The 23006-nt window shown below is 37.8% G+C and overlaps 1 protein-coding gene across 1 annotated transcript in view; it reads left to right on the plus strand.

Moving 5' to 3' along the window:
• Nucleotides 1-23006, plus strand: part of elp2.S (elongator acetyltransferase complex subunit 2 S homeolog) — an 82923-nt gene that overhangs the window by 48524 nt on the left and 11393 nt on the right. The window contains exons 12-18 of the mRNA XM_018269398.2: nt 3019-3168; nt 6228-6416; nt 8912-8981; nt 19100-19195; nt 20222-20279; nt 21136-21208; nt 22265-22457. Coding sequence (XP_018124887.1) covers nt 3019-3168; nt 6228-6416; nt 8912-8981; nt 19100-19195; nt 20222-20279; nt 21136-21208; nt 22265-22457 — 829 coding nt within the window. The remainder of the gene's footprint in view (nt 1-3018; nt 3169-6227; nt 6417-8911; nt 8982-19099; nt 19196-20221; nt 20280-21135; nt 21209-22264; nt 22458-23006) is intronic.

Raw genomic sequence — 23006 nt, forward strand, 5'->3', positions numbered from 1 at the left:
GTGAGTATAAGTACAGGTGTGAGTATAGATTTAGAGGGAGATGAAAAAAGAAAAGCTAAATGTGGAGTGTAATAGGTGTAATGTGTGTGGGTCTGTGCAAGTGTTACCTAGTGATAAGTGCAGCAAATATAATGGGTGTCTCACAGGCGTTTGTAATAAAAAGGCCAAAGCCTCCCCAGCCGCTAGCATTTGTGGCTTTTAAGGGAGAGAAACTGCCCAAACCAAGGATTAATAATAAACAACAAGGACATAGGGCCACCGTTAATTTAAAGGGGTGGGTATGAGGGTGCACTAACCACATGAAGCTTAGCCACAGCTTCCGGCTACATTTCAGGTACAAGAGGGGGGTTGTGGGTGCACTCCTAAGGCCATATAAAAAAATATATAAATACAATAATCCCCTGTCTAAAAAAAGAAAAACAGGGTTTTTGTTACAAAGTTATGATCATAAAATTGGTAACCTTGACGTGGTATGGCGGCTTACCAATTTTATGATCATAACTTTGTAACAAAATACCCTGTTTTTCTTTTTTTAGACAGGGGATTATTGTATTTATATATATTTTTATATGGCCTTCGGAGTGCACCCACAACCCCCCTCTTGTATCCTTAAAGGGGACCTGTCATCCAAAAAAATTATTCAAAATCCTATTTTATCACATTAGTCAAGCAAAATGAACTTTAATTACACTGTATACATTATTTGGATCTTGCTGCCTTCAGTCTGGGAATTCAAAATGATAGCAAGCAGGCAGCAGCCATATTGTGGACATATTAAGGAAAGCCTTGCACATCTCAGAATCTTGTTTGTGCACCAGAATGGGGGACCCAATGTCCATTCCCATGCCCTGGCTACACAATTAAATGGTAAAGAGAACTGGGGGAATGTGTGGAGAGCAGTGACATCTAGGAAGTGCTGAATGGAAAGTGAAAGTAATTGTCTGCCCCACCTCTATGCCCATGGCATAGAGGAGGGGCAGACAATATTTGATTGACAGCTGAGATTTTTAAATGAGTTTACAACAGCTATGAATGCTTTAATAAAAAATAGAAATTGGATTTCATGTTTAATTTGAAAGGGACTTTTATTATACAGATTTTTGTGTCTGGGTGACAGGTCCACTTTAATTAGTAGGATCTGGGGTAAATAGTTTATATTTGTCAATGTATAGATTATATGTATGTGTTTATATATTTATAAATAAGTAACCTTCTGATACTGTATAAAATGCTTTAGCAAAGTCTAAGTAGATCACATCCAATGCCATCCCAGAGTCTATATTCCTGCTCATCTTCTCATAAAAGGCAAATTAAATTAATCTGGCAAGATTTGTTGCACATAAAAACTTGCTGGCACAAATTTATATTATTGTGATTAACAATGTAGTCAAGTATGTTTTCCCTTATTACTCCTTCAAAAATATTTCCTACCACTGATGTCAGACTAACCATCTTATAGTTTTCAGACTGAGAACAGGATCACATTTGCAATTCTTTCAGCACTATACCAGAAGAATCCTGAAAAATGAGTCACATGGTTGGCAATGACAGAGCTATGCTCATTTAGTACCCTGGGATAAATACATCTGGTCCCAGTTACCGTTACATATTCTAGCCTCTTTTGAATTTTTTTATGTATGATACATGCAACAGTAGTTGAATTACTGGACCTGGGTCTATTGAAAAAGAAACCTTCATTTGCTGGTTCCTCAGTTGTGTAGACAGACAAAAAATAAAATTAATATAAATTATGTGCTTATAAGTCACTGGGAGGCAGTGGCAATTCCCTAAAGTTTTTTAATTTATTGGGGGGTCAGTGGAGTTTGCCTCTGCTACCCCTGTTAAGCTTTTAGGCAGGCTTGGGCAGTTTTTGCAGAAGTTATGTAAATTGCACTGGTTATAACCTTACACTCCAGAAAGGTACCTGCCTCTATGTAATGCACTGTTTTAGCATGTTATGCAAGTTACATAAGTTTCTTACATAACGTACATTTTTGCAAAAGTTACGTAAACTTCGTAAGTCTAGGGGCCCAGTGATCTTGCTGTGTACGAGATGCTAATATACTGTAATTTAATAAGTAGATCCCAATATAAACCGGTAATGTTACTCTATAATAAACTGTTCATATAAATAGTTAATATATAAATAAATAGCTTATAAATCGGTTAGGTTATTGAGGATCATTGGAATTTTTACCTTTAATTGGTGCCCCTGTTAAGCTTTTATGTAGGCAAGGGCCATTCCAGAATATTGTACTTCTCCATCTGCATAAATGCCTTTGTAGATTTCAAAGTGTGTTTAGGGTCATTGTCTTGTTGGAAAATCCAACCCCTGCGTAATTTCAACTTTGTGACTGATGCTTGAACATTATCATAAATAATTTGTTGATATTGGGTTGAATTCATCCGACCCTCAACTTTAACAAGGACCCCAGTCCCTGAACTAGCCACACAGCCTCACAGCATGATGGAACCTCCACCAAATTTGTCAGTAAGTAGCAGTAAATCGCAAATTGCAAATATTTATATGCACACTCTGCAATTGAGTTATGTCACAACTTTGATGGCAGAGAAAATATTCATAAAATAGTTTTGCAAATTCCGAATTTAAATTATTGTCAACACTATTTTCAAGCACAACAACCCAAAGGCAGGCCAAGCTAGCCTCTAGGCATCTAGCCAGCCACCTCGACGCCCCCTGTGTGTGTGTGCGCAAACTTTCCGGCCCTGCAACAACCTTGGACAGTAGCCGCATTCACGCAAGCACCCATCTCATTTGTGAGCCATTTACTAAAATTTGTGTCATGTGAATTTGCTGTGCAATATTTAAGCATTCAGCAAAAAACACGGGTAATATAACCATTTGCAAATAAATATGCACTGCATAGACTTTATAAATGACCCCACGCTGACTTGTAACTCTGCTGCAATAAGCCTTTTAGAGCCCAATCTCGTGTGAAGGTCCACATGAAATAGAATAGGTCTTGAAAGTTTTTCATATTTTATATATTCCAACAGAATGAATGGGATCCCATGGTTGTTATATCTGGACACTTCAACAGTGTACAGGATATGAGGTGGGATCCTGAAGGAGAATTTGTAATAACTGTAAGTGCTGATCAAACAACAAGACTCTTTGGACCATGGAAGAAAGAAGGACAGTCTCATGTAAGTTAATTTTTATCATTTGAAAATAATTGAATGTATTACCAATTTAAGTAAACCATTTATTTCATGTAGTTTTATGTTTAGCATTATTTTATTTCGGGTCTCTAATGTATAATGTATAACTTGCTACCCTTTTGCTTTTGCAAGAGGAAAGGTTAAAAAATACTGTTTTAAATGTATCCCTTCATTTAATGAAATGTTTTATAGCAGTTTAGTGCCTGGTATTTCTCTCCAGTAAATTTGTGAATGATCCCAAATTTCTTACTAGGCTTGTTACACATAAAAAGAAATCCTTTTATGTGCAATGCTGTGACTTTGCTTGACATCTTAGTTTATCATCAAATGTAGGTGTTATAGCCACTAAGACAATGTAAATAACATTTTTGTTTTCCTTAGTGCATTAAACCTCAACATGGCCTTAATGAATTTTAGTTTCTAACCACCTGCCCATGTGGTATAGTGCTTTAATTGAGCAGCAGTTCAAAGTTACTCAAAGAAAAAATTGTTTAAAAAAACATTATGTCGTTTTTTGCACAGCAATGAATGTCTGTAGATGTGTGGCAAATTATTCCACCTTTTCTTTTCACTACATAATAAATCTGACCCATAATATTGCTGCACTGGTAGGATTCCTCCCATCCAAACAATGAATAAATAATTTAGATTAAAAAAAAAAATACTGATATCCAGGTCTTCCATTTCCTTCTGTGCTTTCTGTACCATACGCTCCAAATTGTTTCTTGATTAAGTTATTATAGGATTACTATATATTGTAGGATTCATTGTATTGGCAGTACTGGCTCTTCACAGAGGGCACATGTATGTGCAAGTGTGCGTGTATGTATGTATGTATGTATATATATATATATATATATATATATATATATATATATATATATACACACACATAGGTATGATGGGACTTGTTATCCAGAATGCTGGGGACCTGGGGCTTTCCTGATAACAGATTCTTATACCTTAAGTCTACTAAAAAATCATGTATATATAAAATTTACCATTAACCTATATCATTAACATTAAATAAATCAAACATTAAATAAACCCAATAGGCTGGTTTTGCTTCAAACAAGGATTCATTATTTCTTAGTTGGGATCAAGTATAAGGTACTGTTTTACTATTACGGAGAAAAAGGAAATCATTTTTTAAAAAGTTGAATTATTTGTATAAAATGGAGTCTATGGGAGACGGGCTTTCCATAATTTTGGATCTTTCTAGAGAACGTGTTTCCAGATAATGAATCCCATACCTGTACCAAACTAAGATATAATCAATCATTTTGGAAGCAAAATCAGCCTATTGGATTTATTTAATGTGTACATGATTTTCTAGTAGACTTAAGGTATCAAGACTTGTTGTCTGGCAAGCCCCAGGTCCCCAGCATTCTGGATAAGATTGGCATTTCTTTTGTTTTTCTATTAAAGTCAGTTACTGTAACTGAGCCTGTTGAGTGCAGTATTTTTTTTGCTATATATATATATATATATATATATATATATATATATATATATATATATATATATATATATATATATAGAAAAAATTAAAACTGACACAGCACTCCAAGTTTCTTATGCAAAAAAAGATATATATTGTAGAAAGACATACCAAAGCCCATAGGGCGACGTTTCGGGGTATACAAACCTTTTTCTCAAGCCAAGGGCAGCATTCAAGTAACAAACATTGGTTTACACCTATTTATACAAGGTAACACAGGAAGTTGCATATAGAACATGACATCATTAACGATCCTCACACATTAACCCCTTAATTGCTTAATGTTATCCATGCAGGCATATGACAACTCAGCGTTAGTCCACTGCATATCCAAATCCAGCTAAAAAGAAACAAAACAGAGAATAAAAAACAGAAATGAGACCAATGTTTATCCCATCATAGAAATACATAAAGGTCATAGTCTCTATTAAGCCCATTTGGGGCCAATGTGTTTAATTGGTGTATCCACCATACCTCTCTTTTCCTCAGCAATAGCTCTCTATCTCCCCCCCGTCTGGGGGAGGGTACACATTCCAGAACCATATATTTCAAATCTGTATCCTTGTGTCCTTTCTCCACATAATGCTTAGAGACTGGCAGCTTCACATTGCCCTTCCTAATTGTAGATCTGTGTTGGGATATACGTGTTTTTATTTGTAATGTGGTCTCCCCTACATAGAGGAGACCACATGGACAAATTAACACATAAACAGCAAATTTAGTCAAACACGTATAGTACCCCCTTAGAGTATATTTACGACCCGTGTTCGGATGCTCAAATATTTTACCCTTATGTACACAACAACATTGGGAACATGTTAAACAAGGGAACATCCCCCGCGATTTTGTACCCATATATGTTTGTGTCAAAACCTGATTTTCTTTCGTATCAGAATGAACCAACTGACTACCTAACGTTCTCCCCCTTCTATATGACACTAATGGGGGTCGTCCAAATTCTTGAATTTCAGGATATGAGGATTGAAGAATCCCCCAATGCTTACGGAGAATGTTAGTCACCATGTTACTACGATCATTATAATGAGTGACAAATGGTATAGACTGTTCTTTATCTTTACGATGAACCTTAGTTTTCCTTGCCCTAGCTTGGGCCCTATCCAGGACATATTTCGGGTACCCACGTACAAGAAACTTATTATACATGTCATTTAACTGTTGATCGCGTCTGTTTGGCTGGCTAGCTAACCTCTCAACCCTAGTAAACTGGCTGATGGGGATAGAGTCCCTAGTATGCACTGGATGATAGCTGGTATAATGCAGTAATTGGTTCCTATCTGTGGGCTACGAGTATAGTTCTGTGGTAAATGTACTCCCTTGAGAGAGAGAGAGAGAGAGAGAGAGAGATATACCCACACACATCTGCCACAAAATCTAAGTAGGGTTATGTTTGTGGCCTTTTGAAATGAAGTAAAAATGGTAATAATACGATTTTATAATCATTTTTGGTTAGTGGGTTTTTTTTGTTTTTTTGTGTGTCTTGTAATTTAATTTTTCAATTTTCTTGGGATCCCTTTAAATACAGGTAACGTGGCATGAAATTGCAAGACCTCAGATACATGGATATGACATGCAATGTCTTGCTATGATTGGTAGATTTCAGTTTGTTTCTGGAGCTGATGAAAAAGTTCTAAGAGTTTTTGCAGCACCACGTAACTTTATTGAAAATTTCAGCAACATTTCTGGAATATCTCTGGAGAAGCTTCTTTTAAATGTGAGTGACTGAAATATTCGAGTGAAGAAAAGTACATTTTTATCTTTAATGCTTGTGTTGGGATGTTCTTTCTATCTATGATTATCTAAATTATATATGTTTATATATTATCAATGCTGGTATATAAATTAGTAACTGATATTATATTAAAAAAAAAACAAAAAACTAAGCATATGAACGATAATTTAGAGAAAATAATTCCACTGCAATCTCCAATCCAGTACAAATGGTGCATCTCCTTTCATATTGAAAAATAAAGTTTGCAGACAGAAAGGGCACTATACGTAAAACTCAAGAAGGTTTTATATCAGTTAAATTGCAATTAACAGTTGACAAAGTGCTTAAAGGTAAATACACTCAAGTAGAAATAATTATAAACATTGAGATCTGTTGTTTGATATCCCTTCCTTCCCAAACACACGTTTTTGAATTATGCAGAGATGAAGTAAAATATATATGTTAAGGCAGTATATTTTATGCTTTTTCTGTGTAATATTTTTATTTCATAATCTTCCTTTAGCTGTCCATATGATTAAATACACTTCTTAGCATAGCCCTGTAACTGATGTCCGTATGGTATTGGCAAGCTGCTTTCCACCAATGTGTGCACATTTAAAAATGTTATCTCCTTTTTTAAAATGCTATGTTAATGTCATTTTAAACGCAAAACAGTAAGATTTACATGTTACGCGTTTTATATTTGTATTGCTTCACTTAAAAGTCTTTGCTTTCTGTTGATTACTTTGTGTAAATTACATTTGTTATGATTGGTTTTAAGATTTCCATCCTAGACTACTTCCAAGCTGAAAGCAATTTTTCTTAATCTGATCTGATCTGATATGAGAATATTGACTTTCAGTGCTGGCAAGGGTTACTAATGCAATGAGCTAAAGTAATAATAAGGCTAAAGTTTGCAGCACATAATTTTAATTTAGACATATTGATTTTTTTTTTTAACTTCAACAATTGTAATAAAATGCCATATTTTATACTGAACTTGCACCAACCTAAAGTTTGTTTGTCAATAACAGCAATGATCCAGGACTTCAAACTTGTCACAGGGTGTCACCATCTTGGAAAGTGTCACATGCTCAATATGCCCTGAGAAGCTAAGCTTAGGGGTCTTTGCATATCATCAAGCAGAAAATTAAGTTGGCCTGTAATATAAGCTGATGCTACAAGGCTGATTATTAAATTATGATGCTAGTTGCACTGGTTTCTGTGCTGCCATGTAGTAATAATATTTATTAATTACTAATCAGCCTTATATGTACTGTATATGTATACATGTGCAGTGAATCATCATAAAAGAAGATGGGGTGCTACATCTTTGGAAGCACAAGTCTTTCCTGCTACAGGGCTGTGGTTACCTTATGCTGGTACAGAAGCCCAAAACATAATGTATAACATTTCTAGCCTATAGTACTTCTTTAGTTTTACTTTAAAAAAATAATAGTAAGGGAATCGAACACAAATAGAATGGAAATAACTGACAAAGTAATACGAGTATAAAGTAGAAGTAAGATGTTTTGGCAACATGTCAGCAAAGCAAACAAACAATATATAAGCAGTTCTGTACAATCAGTTCTGTAAAATCAATAAATCTTTATGTAAACTAGAGGTCTTACAAATTTGTGGAATTTGTATTGTTCAACATAATTCCCCAATTCTGGGGGTAGGTTGTTAAATGTAAACTTCAAGATAATGTTGAGCCAAAAATAATCTTCCACGCTGTTGTATCTGTGCAATTGTAGCAGAATATTCAGCTTCTTAATGATGAAGAATAAACACACTGTTACCTGAATAATAACTCATAATAACAAAACAGTATTTTGTATATAATTATTAATGAGGAAGAATGAAGAATTAAATTACTAGTAGTGAAAGTACAGGAAGAAGCACAACTAGATCCCTTAGTGACACTCACCTGTAAAAGCTATTTGCTAAAACTCTAGCCTTTATAAGCTCTTGTGCAGTGATTTTCTGACATGGCAGAATACATTTGTGATATATGCTCTTTAAATATCGCAACCCGTGTGCAGTAAGCAACAGTTCTGTACGTCAGGCTTTCCCCTGTAGACCAGTAGAGATAATCCACGGCAGGCGATATTTTCTAGTGTATTTGATCGCTGCCTTGTCTATAATAAATCATGCTAAAGTGCTGGTACAGTGCAAAAACGAATGCACTATTCTTACTATTTTTATGTACTACACAAAAAGGATAAAGCACTACAGTGTTTGCTAATGTGATCACTAATTCTTATAAGGTGTTTGTGAAAATGCAGTGTTAACAAGTAATGCATAAACTGTTTCCCAGAATAGTGAATTTCTGGCATTTCAATTAAAATCTTGGTTGAATACCAATGTGCTCGAAGGTTAGTTGGAATAAAAAAAATGGAGGGAAAAACTCCGCTTTTTTGTTACGTAACAATTTTTTTCTAATTGGATAGTTCGTACTTGCTTACTGTAGATTTCATGTTTGTTTGCTACTCTAGGAAGACACCAATCTTCCTGAAGGTGCTACTGTGCCAGCTTTGGGTTTGTCAAATAAAGCAGTCTTTCACGGTAAGATTAATATTTTAATCCAGTGTTGAAAGTGTATGTGTTACTTTGCAAGCCAAAATGTTCATGACAATAAGTACGCCTGCAGATTAGATTTTAGTATTATTCCCCAATGAAGATAATGTAAAGGACAGGATGCAATTGTGTAGCTCATAGTTATAATGGCATGCAGTAACAATGATAGAGTTCAGCCCCCTTGTGCATTGCTTTTATCCTTTTGAGTCATTAGTATTATGAGTTTTGCCTGTGGATAGCAGCTTTATATTTTCAGTGAAATAATATAAGCAGACCAGTATAAATCAATTAAAAGCATGTTATTAATGTTTTCTGTGTCTACTGCCAATGTTTTCTTTATCTCATTTAAATGGTTTCAATTAAAAAGTTGCTCTTCTTCTACCCTTACATATTTGAATTAATAAAATACAATTATTTCCTTGCTACATATTTTGCATCATTAACCCCTACTTTCTTAATTATTTCATGAAAAACAAAAAGTTCTTTGTTAGGGGACAGTGTTTAATGGAAAATTTTCCATTGCCATGGCATTTCATTGTTATATTTCAGTTTTCTGAAAACTTATAACAGCGCTTTCTTAATTGGTTATACATACATTTAGAGGTCATGGACTGAACATACTTATAAAGGTCTTTACCCATAAACCACTCTCAAGTCTATCATCACTACATTGATCTAGACATTGCAGAAAAGTTAATTTTATTACATAGAAAACCAAAAATTTTTGTTTTCTGGGCATGAAATGGGAAGCAATTAAACAATTACATAAAAAACCTTCAGTAAAGGTATAAAATTCTTAAAATAAGTCAGGTGATGGGCAGTTTTAGGAAGTATGTGATACTCTGTTAGTGATTCAGTTGAAATTCTATGCTTATTTAGCGTGAAAATGTTCATATAGTTAGGCAATCCAAGACATAAAAAAAACATCAGCATCTTGGATGACAAACCGGTCTCTAAGGGACCAAACACTGAATGCTTTTCATCAGCCTCCTCACCTCTGGATCCAGCTTCCATTTATGTGGCATACCTTATGGTAGCTATATAGCATAGCCTGATATTCATGCCCCAGTCAACACTGACAAGCTGAAAACAGATTTCAGTTTAGGGAAATATTTAACTCTGAAAAATATGAGAGTAAGTCAAGGAGCCAATAAAGAACATAGGAGATGGAATCTCCCCTATCCTTGAAAAGCAAGCAACTAAACTTAAAGGGGCAGGTTTATGAAAATTTATGGCATTTTTAGTAATACCATTTTGACCTCGTGTAAGACAAAACTCAGTAAAGGAAAACCTTTAGTAATAGTCAGGCAAATTATTTACACAGAATACAACATAACAGTTTTGTCTGGATACCCTGAGTAACACACGGAATGTCACCCAAGGACATACCAAAGACCCACCTCTTGGTCCAAGCGTTATATAGCTTTCAGAAGGCATTTACGGTAATTGTGACAAGGGTTACACGGAAATACTATACATGGTCTGGCGAGGAGACTTACTGGCATATACATTTATACATTCTTGCAAGATGTGCAGTATTGCAACATAAGAGTTTTCTGGTTCCAACTGTCCATAGCCTCGTAAACATCTGTTGGCTAAACATAGCCATTGTGGTGAAGCCAGCTATTGAGCAACACTTCTGCAAAAGGCCATAAGAGACATGCTGACACTCTGGAATCTAAATAACAGAGTGGATATAATTTATTACTATGGCCTAGTATCAGTTATGTGAGTGACCACTGTCCACAGTTGACCATTTGCCCTTATAGTCCATCCTGCCTTGGGCCCTTGGTGTTTTTGCGTCAGAGAGGGTGGGGGGTTCAGATAATATATATAGACCCTCTGACACTAGCCATTCGTCCGTCAAAGGAAATAGACTGTTCCAGATATACGGTCAAAATATAAAAAATATAAACAAAATGTGAGTTTAGAGCGTAATAAATCTAAAATTACCCCACGTTCTATTCGTTCCTATTGGGTTTTAAGAACCCTATTTATCAAATGGTGAGTTCTAACTTTCACCCTTTCATAAATTATAATTCTAAAAATCCCATAGGAATATAATATCATGTGTTTTTATTTATTATGCTCTAAGCTCAAATTTTGATGAAGCTGCCCCTAAAGAATATGATGTGTTTTTAAAGATTTGGCGGAGAGAAGTGCCCAGTCATATTTAACAATGATACCAATTCATTATTCCTGTCACATCAACAGACTTATGGGAATCCACATGCAGTTTTGGGATAGGAGATGATTTTATAAAATGGATTCAATTACTCTATAAAAAGCCACCTTACTAATTAATAACACCACTACTACTTTATCCTGGGATGTGGCATAAGGTTAAGCTCTCGATTGCCCTATCTGCCATAGCAATCAAACTACTGGTTTTGAGAGTGAGACTCAGCCTTCACATATCATATTTGTTAACTATTTAAATAGTATGTGTGCACATAAAATACAATAATTTGCTATTTTGGTAGGATTCTTCTTCCCCAATCATGGCTCTCGCAGCAATCAGTGCATTTAGGCCTTACCATAAATGAGATCCAATTCTGTTCAGATCCACCTTCCCCCTTAAAATGGTGTATTTAGCATTGCAAACATGCAGTTATTGATGTCAAAATCTCAACCACTCATCTTTGGATTTAACTACTGCAACAATTCTCCTCTGAATCTACTTGACATATAATATGAATTGCATGACAAAATCCCATTAAATTTGGGACCTATCAGTTAAGCACAAATTCTCGACCTATCTGTAAGGGCCCGGAGGCTCTGCTAGGATTTTGCACCAAGGAGGAAGCAACTAGTCCAACACAGTTTACGGTATCCAAAGGGTTAAGCAAAAGAGTAATCAAAGTCCAGGCAAAAGGGTCAATCCAGGCAGCAAGGTTCTTGGTCGAAATAACAGGCCGAGGTCAATAACAGGAATCAAAGTCAATAACGATAGATCACACCCAGGGACTCAATAAGATGAACCTATAATTGGGCAAGGTCTGTAATTTGGGGCATCTTAAATAGGCCAATTTGGTGGCAAAACAAGTTTGATGACGTCATGAAGCTGCGTGCTGATGTTGCTCATTTTGATGCACTGGTGTCAAGATGCTGCGCACGTTTGACGCATTGGTGTCAGAGCGTAACATGTGGAGCCCTGGGCGCCGCCATCTTGCCGAAGAGGACCAGAGCGGTGAGTATTTCTTACTGTACCCCCTTCCTTATGGGGGGCCTCAAGACCACCACGACTAGGTCTTGAAGGGAATTGTCTGTGGAACTTCCGGATGAATGAAGGAGCATGGATGTCAGATCTTTTAACCCAGGAACATTCCTCAGAACCAAACCCTTTCCATTCGACCAAGTACTGTAAGGCACCTCTGGAAACAGGGGAATTCAAGATCCTTCTTACTTGGAACTCCTGGCAATCGACAAGAATAGGAGCGGGAGAAGAAGACTCTGAGGTCATCGCCGGTTTGAGGAGGGATACATGGAAAACCTTTGGAATCTGAATCTCAGGAGGTAATTGAAGACGAACCGCTTCTGGATTGATGATCTCAACTATTGAAAAAGGCCCGATGAATTTGGGACTAAGCTTAGGAGTAGGAACTTTGAGGTGAATATTCCTGGTGGAAAGCCAGACCCTGTCTCTGAAGAGTAGGGGCTCTTCTTTTGTCTGCAAAATTTTTTTGAGAAAGGGAACTTTTCACTAAGTTGGCCTTTTTAGCATGCCAGATAGCTGACGTGTGCAACTTGGTCATTGGTTGCAGGAACATTAGTGAGAAATAGGTCTTGAGGAAAAGCCAGTGGATGTTGACCATAAACACAGAAGAAGGGTTCTTTCCGAAGAGGCATGCAAAGCGTTGTGAGTGAATTTGACCCATGGAAGGAGATCTGACCAATCATCTTGACACAAAGAAACATGACACCTCAGAAACTGTTCCAGTGCTTGATTAACTCGCTCAGCTGCACCGTTAGACTGAGGATGGTAGGCAGAAGAAAACGGAGAAGTATTGCGAGCTTTGCACAAAGATCTGCAAAACTTAGAAACTAACTGGGAACCCCTGTCGGATACAATTTCAGCTGGAAATCCATGAAGATGAAATACTGAATCTGTTGAGCACCACCCAGATAACCATGTGCCTCAGGGAAACAGGAAGATCCACGATATAGCTAAATGGGTCCAGGGTTGAGAGGGTATGGGTAAAGGCATGAGTAATCCTTTGGGAGGAGAGTGTCCAGACTTAGATTTAGCACATGCAGCACAGGATGATGCAAAGTCTTTAACATACTTCCGAAAGGAAGGCCACCATACAAGGCTAGATAGGATTTACGTTGTCTTTCTAATTCCAGGATGACCAGCTTGTTTGGAATTATGAGACTGACTGAGAACGGTGCGACGGAGTTCTGGAGGAACATACGCCACTCACAAGGGAGTATCAGGAGGTGCTGAAGATTGTGCTGACAACCACTGTGAAGCCATGGAGGGGAATAAGGCAGCCACAATTTTATCTGGGGGGTACAATGAGTTCAGGATCTTCAATGCAGGGATCTTCAGGAAGAAAGCTTCTGGAAAGTGCATCCGCCTTTTTATTTCTCGAGCTTGGACGGAGAGTTATGGTAAAGTTGAAATGAGAAAAGAAGAGTGCCCACCGAGCCTGTCTGGGATTCAAGTTGTTGAGTGTTTGAATGTATTCCAGATTCTTGTGACCTGTGAAAATTGACACCGGAACAGTAGAGCCTTCTAATAAATGTCTCCGTTCCTCCAGTTTAATTGCCAGAAGTTCACGATTTCCCACATCCTAATTCAGTTCTGGAGGAGTTTTTGGAAAAGAAGGCACAGGGATGTAACTTTCCATCAAATGGTATAGCCTCTGAGATCGAACTGCTCCTGCCTCAACATTCGAAACATCTACTTCAATGAAGAACAGAAGAAGAGGAGAATGATTCTTTCAGGGTCTTAAAGGCTTCCAAGGCTTGTGGAAAACAACAGTTAGGTTTTACCCCTTTACGGGTGAGAGACATAATCGGGGCAATTTTAGACGAGAAACCTTTGATAAATTGTCTGTAGTAGTTGGTGAAGCCAATAAATATCTGTATGGATCTTGTGCTGGTAGGAAGAGGTCAATCTTGTATTGCAGAGATTTTTGCTGGATCCATCTCAAAGCCTTTTTGGGAGATGATGTACCCCAAAAAGGATATCTTGGGGGGCCTCGAAGGTGCACTTTTCTAACTTGGCAAAAAGGGCATTTCTTCTTAACCGGGAGAGGACTTCACGCACTTGGAGCTGGTGTTCTTCTAAGGTCTTTGAAAAGATTAGAATGTCCTCAAGTAAACCACAAAACTTTGGCCTAACAGATCTCGAAAGATTTCATTGACGAACTCCTGGAAGACCGCAGGCGCGTCGCAGAGCCTGGAAGGCATTACGAGGTACTCGTAGTGCCCGTCACGAGTGTTGAAAGCGCTCCTCCACTTGTTGCCTTCCCGGAATCAGGTTATATGCCCCCCCGGAGCTTCAACTTTGTGAAGAGGCGGGCTCCTTTAAGTTGGTCAAACAGTTCTGCAATGAGAGGAAGAGGGTATAGATTTGTTACAGTAATTTTATTTAAGCCCCAATAGTCAATGCAGGGGCGTAGACTGCCATCTGTTTTCTCAACGAAGAAAAAAAGAAAAAGCAGGCGATGAAGAGGGGCGGATGAACCTTCTCAGGAGATTTTCCTGGATTCAGAAGGAGAGAGTGGATAAGTACGTCCCAGAGGGGGCATTGTGCCAGGAAGGAGTTCAAGGGGGCAGTCATACGACTGGTGAGGAGGAAGAGTCTCTGCAGATATTTTGCTGAAGACGTCCGAGAAGTCTTGATAAGCGGGGGGAAGAGAGGAAAGAACCACAGCAACGGAAGACAAATTCAGGATAGAAATAGCGGGAAGACAGTTCTGTTGGCAAAAAGAACTCCAATGTGATATGAGCTGCAGACCAATCGATTGGATTGTGAAGACGCAGCCATGGCAGTCCTAGAACCACTGGTGTGGAAGGGCAGTCAATGAGAAGAAAAGAAAGTGTGTGTGTGTGTGTGTGTGTGTGTGTGTGTGTGTGTGTGATGTCCAATTTGAAAAGTAATTCCTGAGAAGACTTGGAAATGAGGGCAGAAGATAGTGGTCTGTCATCAATTGCCAGGAGTCTAAGTGGTTCAGCCAAGGATTGCAGAGGTATGGTATGATGTTTAGCGAATGTTTGATCCAAGTTCCCTGGCTGCACCAAAATCATGGAAGGCTTGAGCGTGGATGGTTTTTGAAGAAAATTCGATCTGTACAGGAATAAGGAATCTGTGAGCAGTGTTATGAATAAGAGAATCAATCCTGTCCTGCTAACTTTCCCCAAACCTACCTAGGTGTTGGAATTTCACAAGGCAATATAGGCAAAGTCCAGCTGCATGTCTCTGCAGTTTCTCCTGTTAGGAGAGCCGAGCTCCCCCTATCTGCATAGGTTCTGCTGTAGAAGTTGGAGAAAAGAAGACCTGCTGGGTAGTAAGGGTTTCTGGAAACAAGGGGCCAACATAGGTTGAAACCTCGCACTTCTATTTTTATCAGCCTGATGCTTTCTCAGCTGAGTGTCTACCTAAATGGCTAGAGCGATTAGGTCTTCCAACTAAGTGGGCAGATCACAGGAGACCAGATCATCCTTAAGGCGAGTAGAGAGCCCATTGTAGAAAAAGGCATGATAGACTTTGTTGTTCCAGCCTGTCTCAGTGGCTAGCGTGCAAAACTTGATGGCGTGTTCACTTGCACTACGACTCCCCTGATGAATCTGCAACAGCCGCGAAGAAGCAGAAGCAACCCCGCCAGGAGCGTCAAAAACGGTCCGAAAAGCCTGGAGGAAGGCCTTGGCATCCAGAATTAAGGGAGACTCTTTTTCCCACAGAGGAGATGCCCATTCAAGTGCTTTCCCTTCCAGACGGGTGATAATGAAACCCAACTTGGCTCGCTCGGACACAGATTGTGAAGATTGCAGCTCAAATTGAATTAAGCACATCATAGGGGGCTTAATTTATAAACTTTGTGCAGCTCAGAATGATTTGCACAGAATATATTTGCTCTGGTCATGGATATATTTAAATGCTGAATAAGAGTGGTGTATTTAATGTGCAAATAAACTTGTGAATTTCTTTTCACACTGTGAATGTCCATAAGAGCTTTTTTAATATGGCAAAATTGCAAATATTTATGCACACACTTATTCTGTCAACGTTATTTTCGTGCACAACAGCCTCACACAAACACCCATCTAATTTGCAAGCCATGTGCAAAAATTTGTACACAATGCAAATATACAAATAGAAAGATGGGCACAACAGCAGTGCTTGAATTGGGTTTGAAAAAGTGGAGGGATGGCGAATGTGCTGCGCGCAGCGTGGCAAAATTTTTGTTAAGGCCACGCCCACAATTAGTGACCACACCCCTTTTATTAAGCCTCGCCCACCAACAGTTTTTTGCTATTTCTATATATAGATAGAAAGAGATGATAGACAATAGATAGATAATAGACAGCTCTAGATAGAAAGAAAGATGATAGATATATAGATAATAGACAAATAGAATCTATCTTCTATCTATTTATCTGTCTATTATCTATCATCTCTTTCTTTCTATCTATTTATCTGTCTATTATCTATCTATCATCTCTTTCTATCTATTTACCTGTCTATTATCCATCTATCATCTATCTATTTATCTATCTGTGTATCTATCTAGTATCTCTAGCTTTCTATTTATCTATCTTGTATCTTTATCTATCATCTATCTCTTTCTATCTATAGATAGATATCTAGTATACTAAATATCTATCTATATATAGAAAGAGATAGATGATAGATAAAGATACTAGATAGATAGATAAATAGATAGCTAGAGATACTAGATAGATACACAGATAGATACTAGATAGCTAAATAGATAGATGATAGATGGATAATAGACAGGTAAATAGATAGAAAGAGATGATAGATAGATAGATAAAGGGGCTTGAGGGTTTAAAATCATTGTAACTAGACAGATAAGCATTGGCACTATAACAGTATTAGTAAAGTACACTGAGAGGACCAGTTGTGTTTGACAGAGCACCAGGCCCCGCTGTAGCACTGGGAGAAGCCGCTCCGAGATGCCCCAACCTCCAAATCTCATTTTCCCACTCACAGTTCCCTGTAACCTGACAACTGTGCAAGTGCCAGGCTCACCCAGTGCCACTCCCTCAACTACTAAATCGTATCCCCGTGCATAAATGACACATTAGCAAAATAAAAGGGAAGATCCCTTTGGAAAGGGTTTCAGTGTGCTAGTTATAGAGGCAGACTTTCACTTTACACCTAAATAAAAGAAAATCTGTATGGTGTGATACTTTCAATAGAAATTGGTTATTTGTGGAAACTAATTTACTCACAAGGGAGACAAGTTATTGTGCCTATATAATCATGGATGGTTCACTGCAGTCTCTTCAACACAATCCCTTGCAGTTCTACTATCTATAAATAAAACCGAGCCCTGCAATTGTTATGCCGTTGCAGGCAGCTAAGCAGATTCATGGAAGCAATGGCATGGTGGGATTTGTATAGCAGCCGGTAGCAGTGCACTGCGGTACAAGCTGTATCAGTGAGAGAACCAAGGAGGGGGCACCATTGCACTAGAGAGAGAAATGATTTAAGGGAACTGCCCCCACAGACGGCCGTTGCAGGAGAGCGGATCGGCAGGAAGCTGAGCTCAGCACAACACACGTGCAACTGCCCTACGGCTGTGTGGAATGCCGCAGGCAGGTGAATTGCGCAGAGCTTCTACTGCTATCACTTTGTCAGTGTATTCCCCTCCCTGCCAGACCCCCATTGCAGCATTGCATTCATTGATGGTTCGCTGCAGTCTCTTCAACACAATCCCTGTTCCACTATCTATAAATAAAACGGAGCCCTGCAATTGTCCCTACTTACAAGACCAAGGATTCATCTATTAGGTAATAGTGTTAGCGGTTCTGCGGCTCTTAGTCCTCACTGTGCACATGGCCGATCTCAACAGGGCTTGAGGTGCAGTTGGCGGTCTTTGTGGAGCTTGCTTACAAATTTGTAACAACTATTGGCGTGGTTCACGAAGACCGCCAACTGCACCTCAAGCCCTGTTGAGATCAGCCATGTGCACAGTGAGGACTAAGAGCCGGAGAACCGCTAATACTATTACCTAATAGAAGAGATCGCCAAATCCTTGGTCTTGTAAGTAGGGACAATTGCAGGGCTCCGTTTTATTTATAGATAGTTGAAGTGGAACAGGGATCGTGTTGAAGAGACTGCAGTGAACCATCCTTGATTATACACAGTACACACAACAACTTGTCTCCCTTGTGAGTAAATTACTTTCCGCAAATAAATAAATGTTTCGCGCAATTTTCTGAAAGGGAGGTGTAAAAATGAAAATAGGTGTGTGTCTGCTCCGCGATGAAACAAGTAGTAGCAAGGGCAGCAAAATATAACTTACAGTTATCTTTTCTTCGGCACGCCAGGCCTGCCCAGGTCCAGCCCTCACACTCCATCTGCTGCACACGACTGCCTTCCTACGCCTGCCTTCCTGAGGCACTATTTGTTAATATTTAAGGCTGTTGTTTCAGTTGGCACTCTAAATAATTGGACAGAGCATGTGTCACTCCTTAAAAAGAGCGCAAAAAAAAGGTTCCGGTATTATTAATCTTACCATCCCGCCCACCGGGATGGAAACTAGCCGTATAAAAAAAGTAACGTGATTCCATCCCGCTGCATCCCGCCCCAATTCAAGCACTGCACAACAGTGCAATATTTTTAGCGTCGGAAAAAACATGGGCAATACAACCATTTGCGAATAATTATGTGCTCCGCGAACTTTATAAATGACCCCCATTGACTGCCTCAGAATTTTTTCACATAGGAAACATACGCAGACACTTACAGTTCAAGAATATATGAGAAATTTGCTATGTAGTTCGCCTCAGAACCATGGCTCTCTTCAATACTAATCAAATGAATTGAAGAAAAGAAACTTGTTTATATAGTTTAATTATGAAACATTTTGATGTATTATATTTTTTTTTTTTTTTTTGTACTTTAGGAGAGATTTTTACCCCATCAACTCAAGAAGAAGGAAAGTATAACAGTGTCTCTGAACAGTACTCCCAGCCATATTTTCAACCTCTTAACCTTACAGGTTAGATATAATTTCAGGTATTTAGTAGTAATTAGACCGTAGGCTCTCTTGTGAGTCTAGGTTGATATATAGTATCTTCTTATCACTACTTTAGTAATAGCTTTAAGGAGTTGAAAGATATAGATATTATGGTAAGTTGCATATCTATGGGCAAAAAAGGAATTCAAGAAAAAATAATTGAATTGTGCAATAGTGTATTTCTATACTGTGACAGTGTGTTTAGGAAATATCTGTCTGGCTTCAAAATGTACAGAAAAGCATTAATTTAAGCTGTTTGATGTGGTCTGATGGGGGATGCCTAGGACAGAAGAGTTAATATTCCCTCTCAAGGAAGTAATTAGGTGGCAGCTAAGTGTGGATCTGAATGTAGCGCTAAAAGTAGTGTGCTTCCACACCCACGGGATCTTCCTTAGATGTCTGGAGGAGACAGGTCTCTTCTGTGTTTCTGAAAGAGAGACAACATTCTAGCTGTTTCAGTGTGTGAGACTGGAAGGTGTTGGCTTTTCCTGCAAGGAAGGCTAAGAAAAGACAAAGGGGTTCATGGAGCATGAGAAAAAGGGGTTAATTTAACAAAGAGTGAAGTTCCACCACTAGAGTGAAATTCCGCAGCTCTCAATTCATTTCCATAGGATTTTGAAAGGCGTATTTATCAATGGGTGAAAGTGAAAGTTCACCCTTTGATAAATACGCCTATTAAAATCCCATAGAAATAAATGGAGAGTGGCGAAATTTCACTCTAGTGGCGGAACTTCACTATTAACTTCACTCTTTGATAAATATACCCCTAACAGAGAGTCTGAGATTGAGACACGGAGAACCATAGGAGCCTGGGCTTGAGAGTGAAAGCAAGTACCAATGGTTTTGTTACTGTGACTCTTTGGGAGAAAGTACAACAGGGAAGCTGAATTGGAAGTAGGCTGTGTTGCCTGACTGCTTATAACACCTGAAATATATAAATATATATATGTATATATATGTGTATATGTTTTTTTGTTTTAACTATTTTCAATTGTTCTTGTTTTGCAGAACCTCCACCAGAAAATCATCTTTTACAGAATACACTTTGGCCAGAGGTTCAAAAGCTGTAGGTCCTTCTCTAGATGTGCAAATCCCAATTTTGTAAAATTCACTGTTTGATATATTATCAATAATGCATCCCACTTATGCCATAAGCAGTGACCGTATTATTACAAGTATGGGAACTGTTATCCCAATTAATCAGAACCTGGGGTTTTCCCGATAATAAATCTTTCCGTATTTGGATCTTGATACCTGATGTCTACTAAAAAATTGTGTAAACATTAAATATACCCAAAAGACTTGTTTTGCTTCCAATCAGAGTTACTTATCTTTGTTTTGTACAAGCAATTGGTTTATTATCACAGAGAAAAAAGTAATTTTTTAAAATTTAGAATTATTTGGGTAAAATGGAGTCTATGGTAGATGGCCTTCCTGTAATTGGGAGCTTTCTAGAAAAAAAATTTCTGGATAACAGATCCTGTGCTTGTCGTTTTGTTTTGTAAAAGGTAAAGCAATTGATATGATTGTAGGATACTGTGTTATGTCTGATACCCATGAATCAGATGGGTACAGTTTTTGGTATTGCCACCTTAAACCCCTGCACGGTACCTTCCGGTGAGTCCTCCAAGTTCAAATTAAGGGTCCTCAGGTTTGGGTGGGTAAGAGTTGAGTGGGTAAGTGTTGGGTGTGGTTAAGTGTTTGTGACCTGCACATAGGTATTATAAGACATTGTTTTCAAACACTAGCATCAATAAATTCTCAGGTTTGTTTGAGGCCATGTTCATACCATCAGTATTATTGTTAAAGTCTAAGCAAAGGAGGGTTCAAGTTCAAGTTAAAAAGCAACATTGAAATTACAGTTTCCTCTTGATATTCTGTAATGGTATTGCAATTAATAATTTAATCTCTCTCTATTTCAGGTATGGGCATGGCTATGAACTATTTGCTGTAGCTTGTAACAGTGCCAAAACAGTCATTGCGTCAGCATGTAAGGTAATTTGAAACAAACTAGTTCATAAATATAAAGTTAAGTCAGAAAATATATAAAATTATAATTATTTTCCTAACATTATGTGTACTGGGGGGTTTACATATTTATACTATTTTGTCTCCCTATATTTCATAGTAACGAGTCGTGAGTTGAGTAAAATATACATCACAGAAGTAAATTATAAAACGGTGTCCTTTTGTACTTGTTTTTACCAAACAGAGTTTGCTCTGGATTTATGTGGGGAGTGGTCTGCTCAACAGACCTTTTATGCATATCACCAAAATGAAAAAAAAAATTAAATCATAGAGGTATATATAATATAATACACAAAAGTCATGAATATCCTGTAAATGATATCCTTATAAATGGCTCAGAGTGATGTCATCAGTTATAAATGAATCTTAGTGATGTAATTTTTGTCACATGACACACTAAAACCTGTGTATTAAAATAAATAATGTACCCCTTGTTGGAAAATATGAGAATATTAGAAGTAACCTCGGAGTTCCATGACCTGTATAAAAGCACGAGGCCAAAGGCCTCTGTAATTTTTTTTCTTTATCAGTATACCCCCTCTCCCTTGTTTAACATGAGTTTATTGAATAGGACATTTGTTGAAAATACTTTTTACCTATTGCTTTAATAATGGACATACAGGTAGTTATATAGAAAGTATTCTGGTCTTGTTCACTTTTGTTCACTGGTAATCTATCACTGTTCACTGGTAATCTATCTACCTCACAAGGACAAAGCATAGAGCAACTTCAATTACCCTGATTGCTCTGTTTACCTTAAGAAATATCAAGAACCGTAGATTTTTCAATATTAAAATAACAAGCTCCCCTTTAATGTTTTTTTGTAATCCTTTTCAACATAAACAAATCTATACATTCTTAAATGACATTTAGCATAATTTTACTATCATCCCAACCCTCTGATTATTTGGATATTTGCCCTGGATTGCTAAATATTTCAAGTAGGACTGCAAGAAGCATTTGGAAGAATCATACCAAGCTTTGACAGGCATGACCTATTGTCACCACTTTTTCTTTGTTTAGGCTTCCAAAAGAGAACATGCAGCAATTATTTTGTGGAGCACTACAAGCTGGAAGCAGTTACAAAGTCTGTCTTATCACAACTTGACTGTTACTCAGATGGCATTTTCTCCTGATGACAAATTCTTATTAGCAGTTTCCAGAGATAGAAACTGGTCCCTATGGAAGAAGCACGAGGGCATTCCAGAACAGACAGGTAAAAAGTAAATATGTTAGTCTTTTTTTTGTGATTTAGATATCTGACTGTGAGAAAGCTAGATGTACTAATGTGTGTTTATATACAGTGCAGGGTTAACACAGTGAATAGATTATTTTATGGCTGTAAACATATGCTTTTTCCTTGAATTTGAATTGCTGCAAAATATATAAACTTTTCCATGCCAAATGCTATGATTAATGCTGTATCATTTAATAATAACATTTCTGACATTCATTGATGCCACATGTGTTCAGAATGTCACAGGTATTAAGCCTGACACAACTGTAGACAGACTCCGTGAACTAGCATAGCATTGTATGGCTTGCATAAACAAATACAAGAAAGCCTTGCACATCATAAATAAATATTTATTTGAGAAACTGTTGTTTTGGAGCCGCATGCTCTTGATATATACAGCACAAATTATTACTGGGATACATTTGAAGCAGTAGCCTCTTCAACCTTACCCTCCCCACCTTTTAGTCTTCCAAGGTTTGTAAAGTTTGTTTTCAAAACTTTCTTTTTTGGAGATGAAAGAAGTCTGTT

This window comes from Xenopus laevis, chromosome 6S, assembly GCF_017654675.1.
Source record: "Xenopus laevis strain J_2021 chromosome 6S, Xenopus_laevis_v10.1, whole genome shotgun sequence".
NCBI lineage: Eukaryota > Metazoa > Chordata > Amphibia > Anura > Pipidae > Xenopus > Xenopus laevis.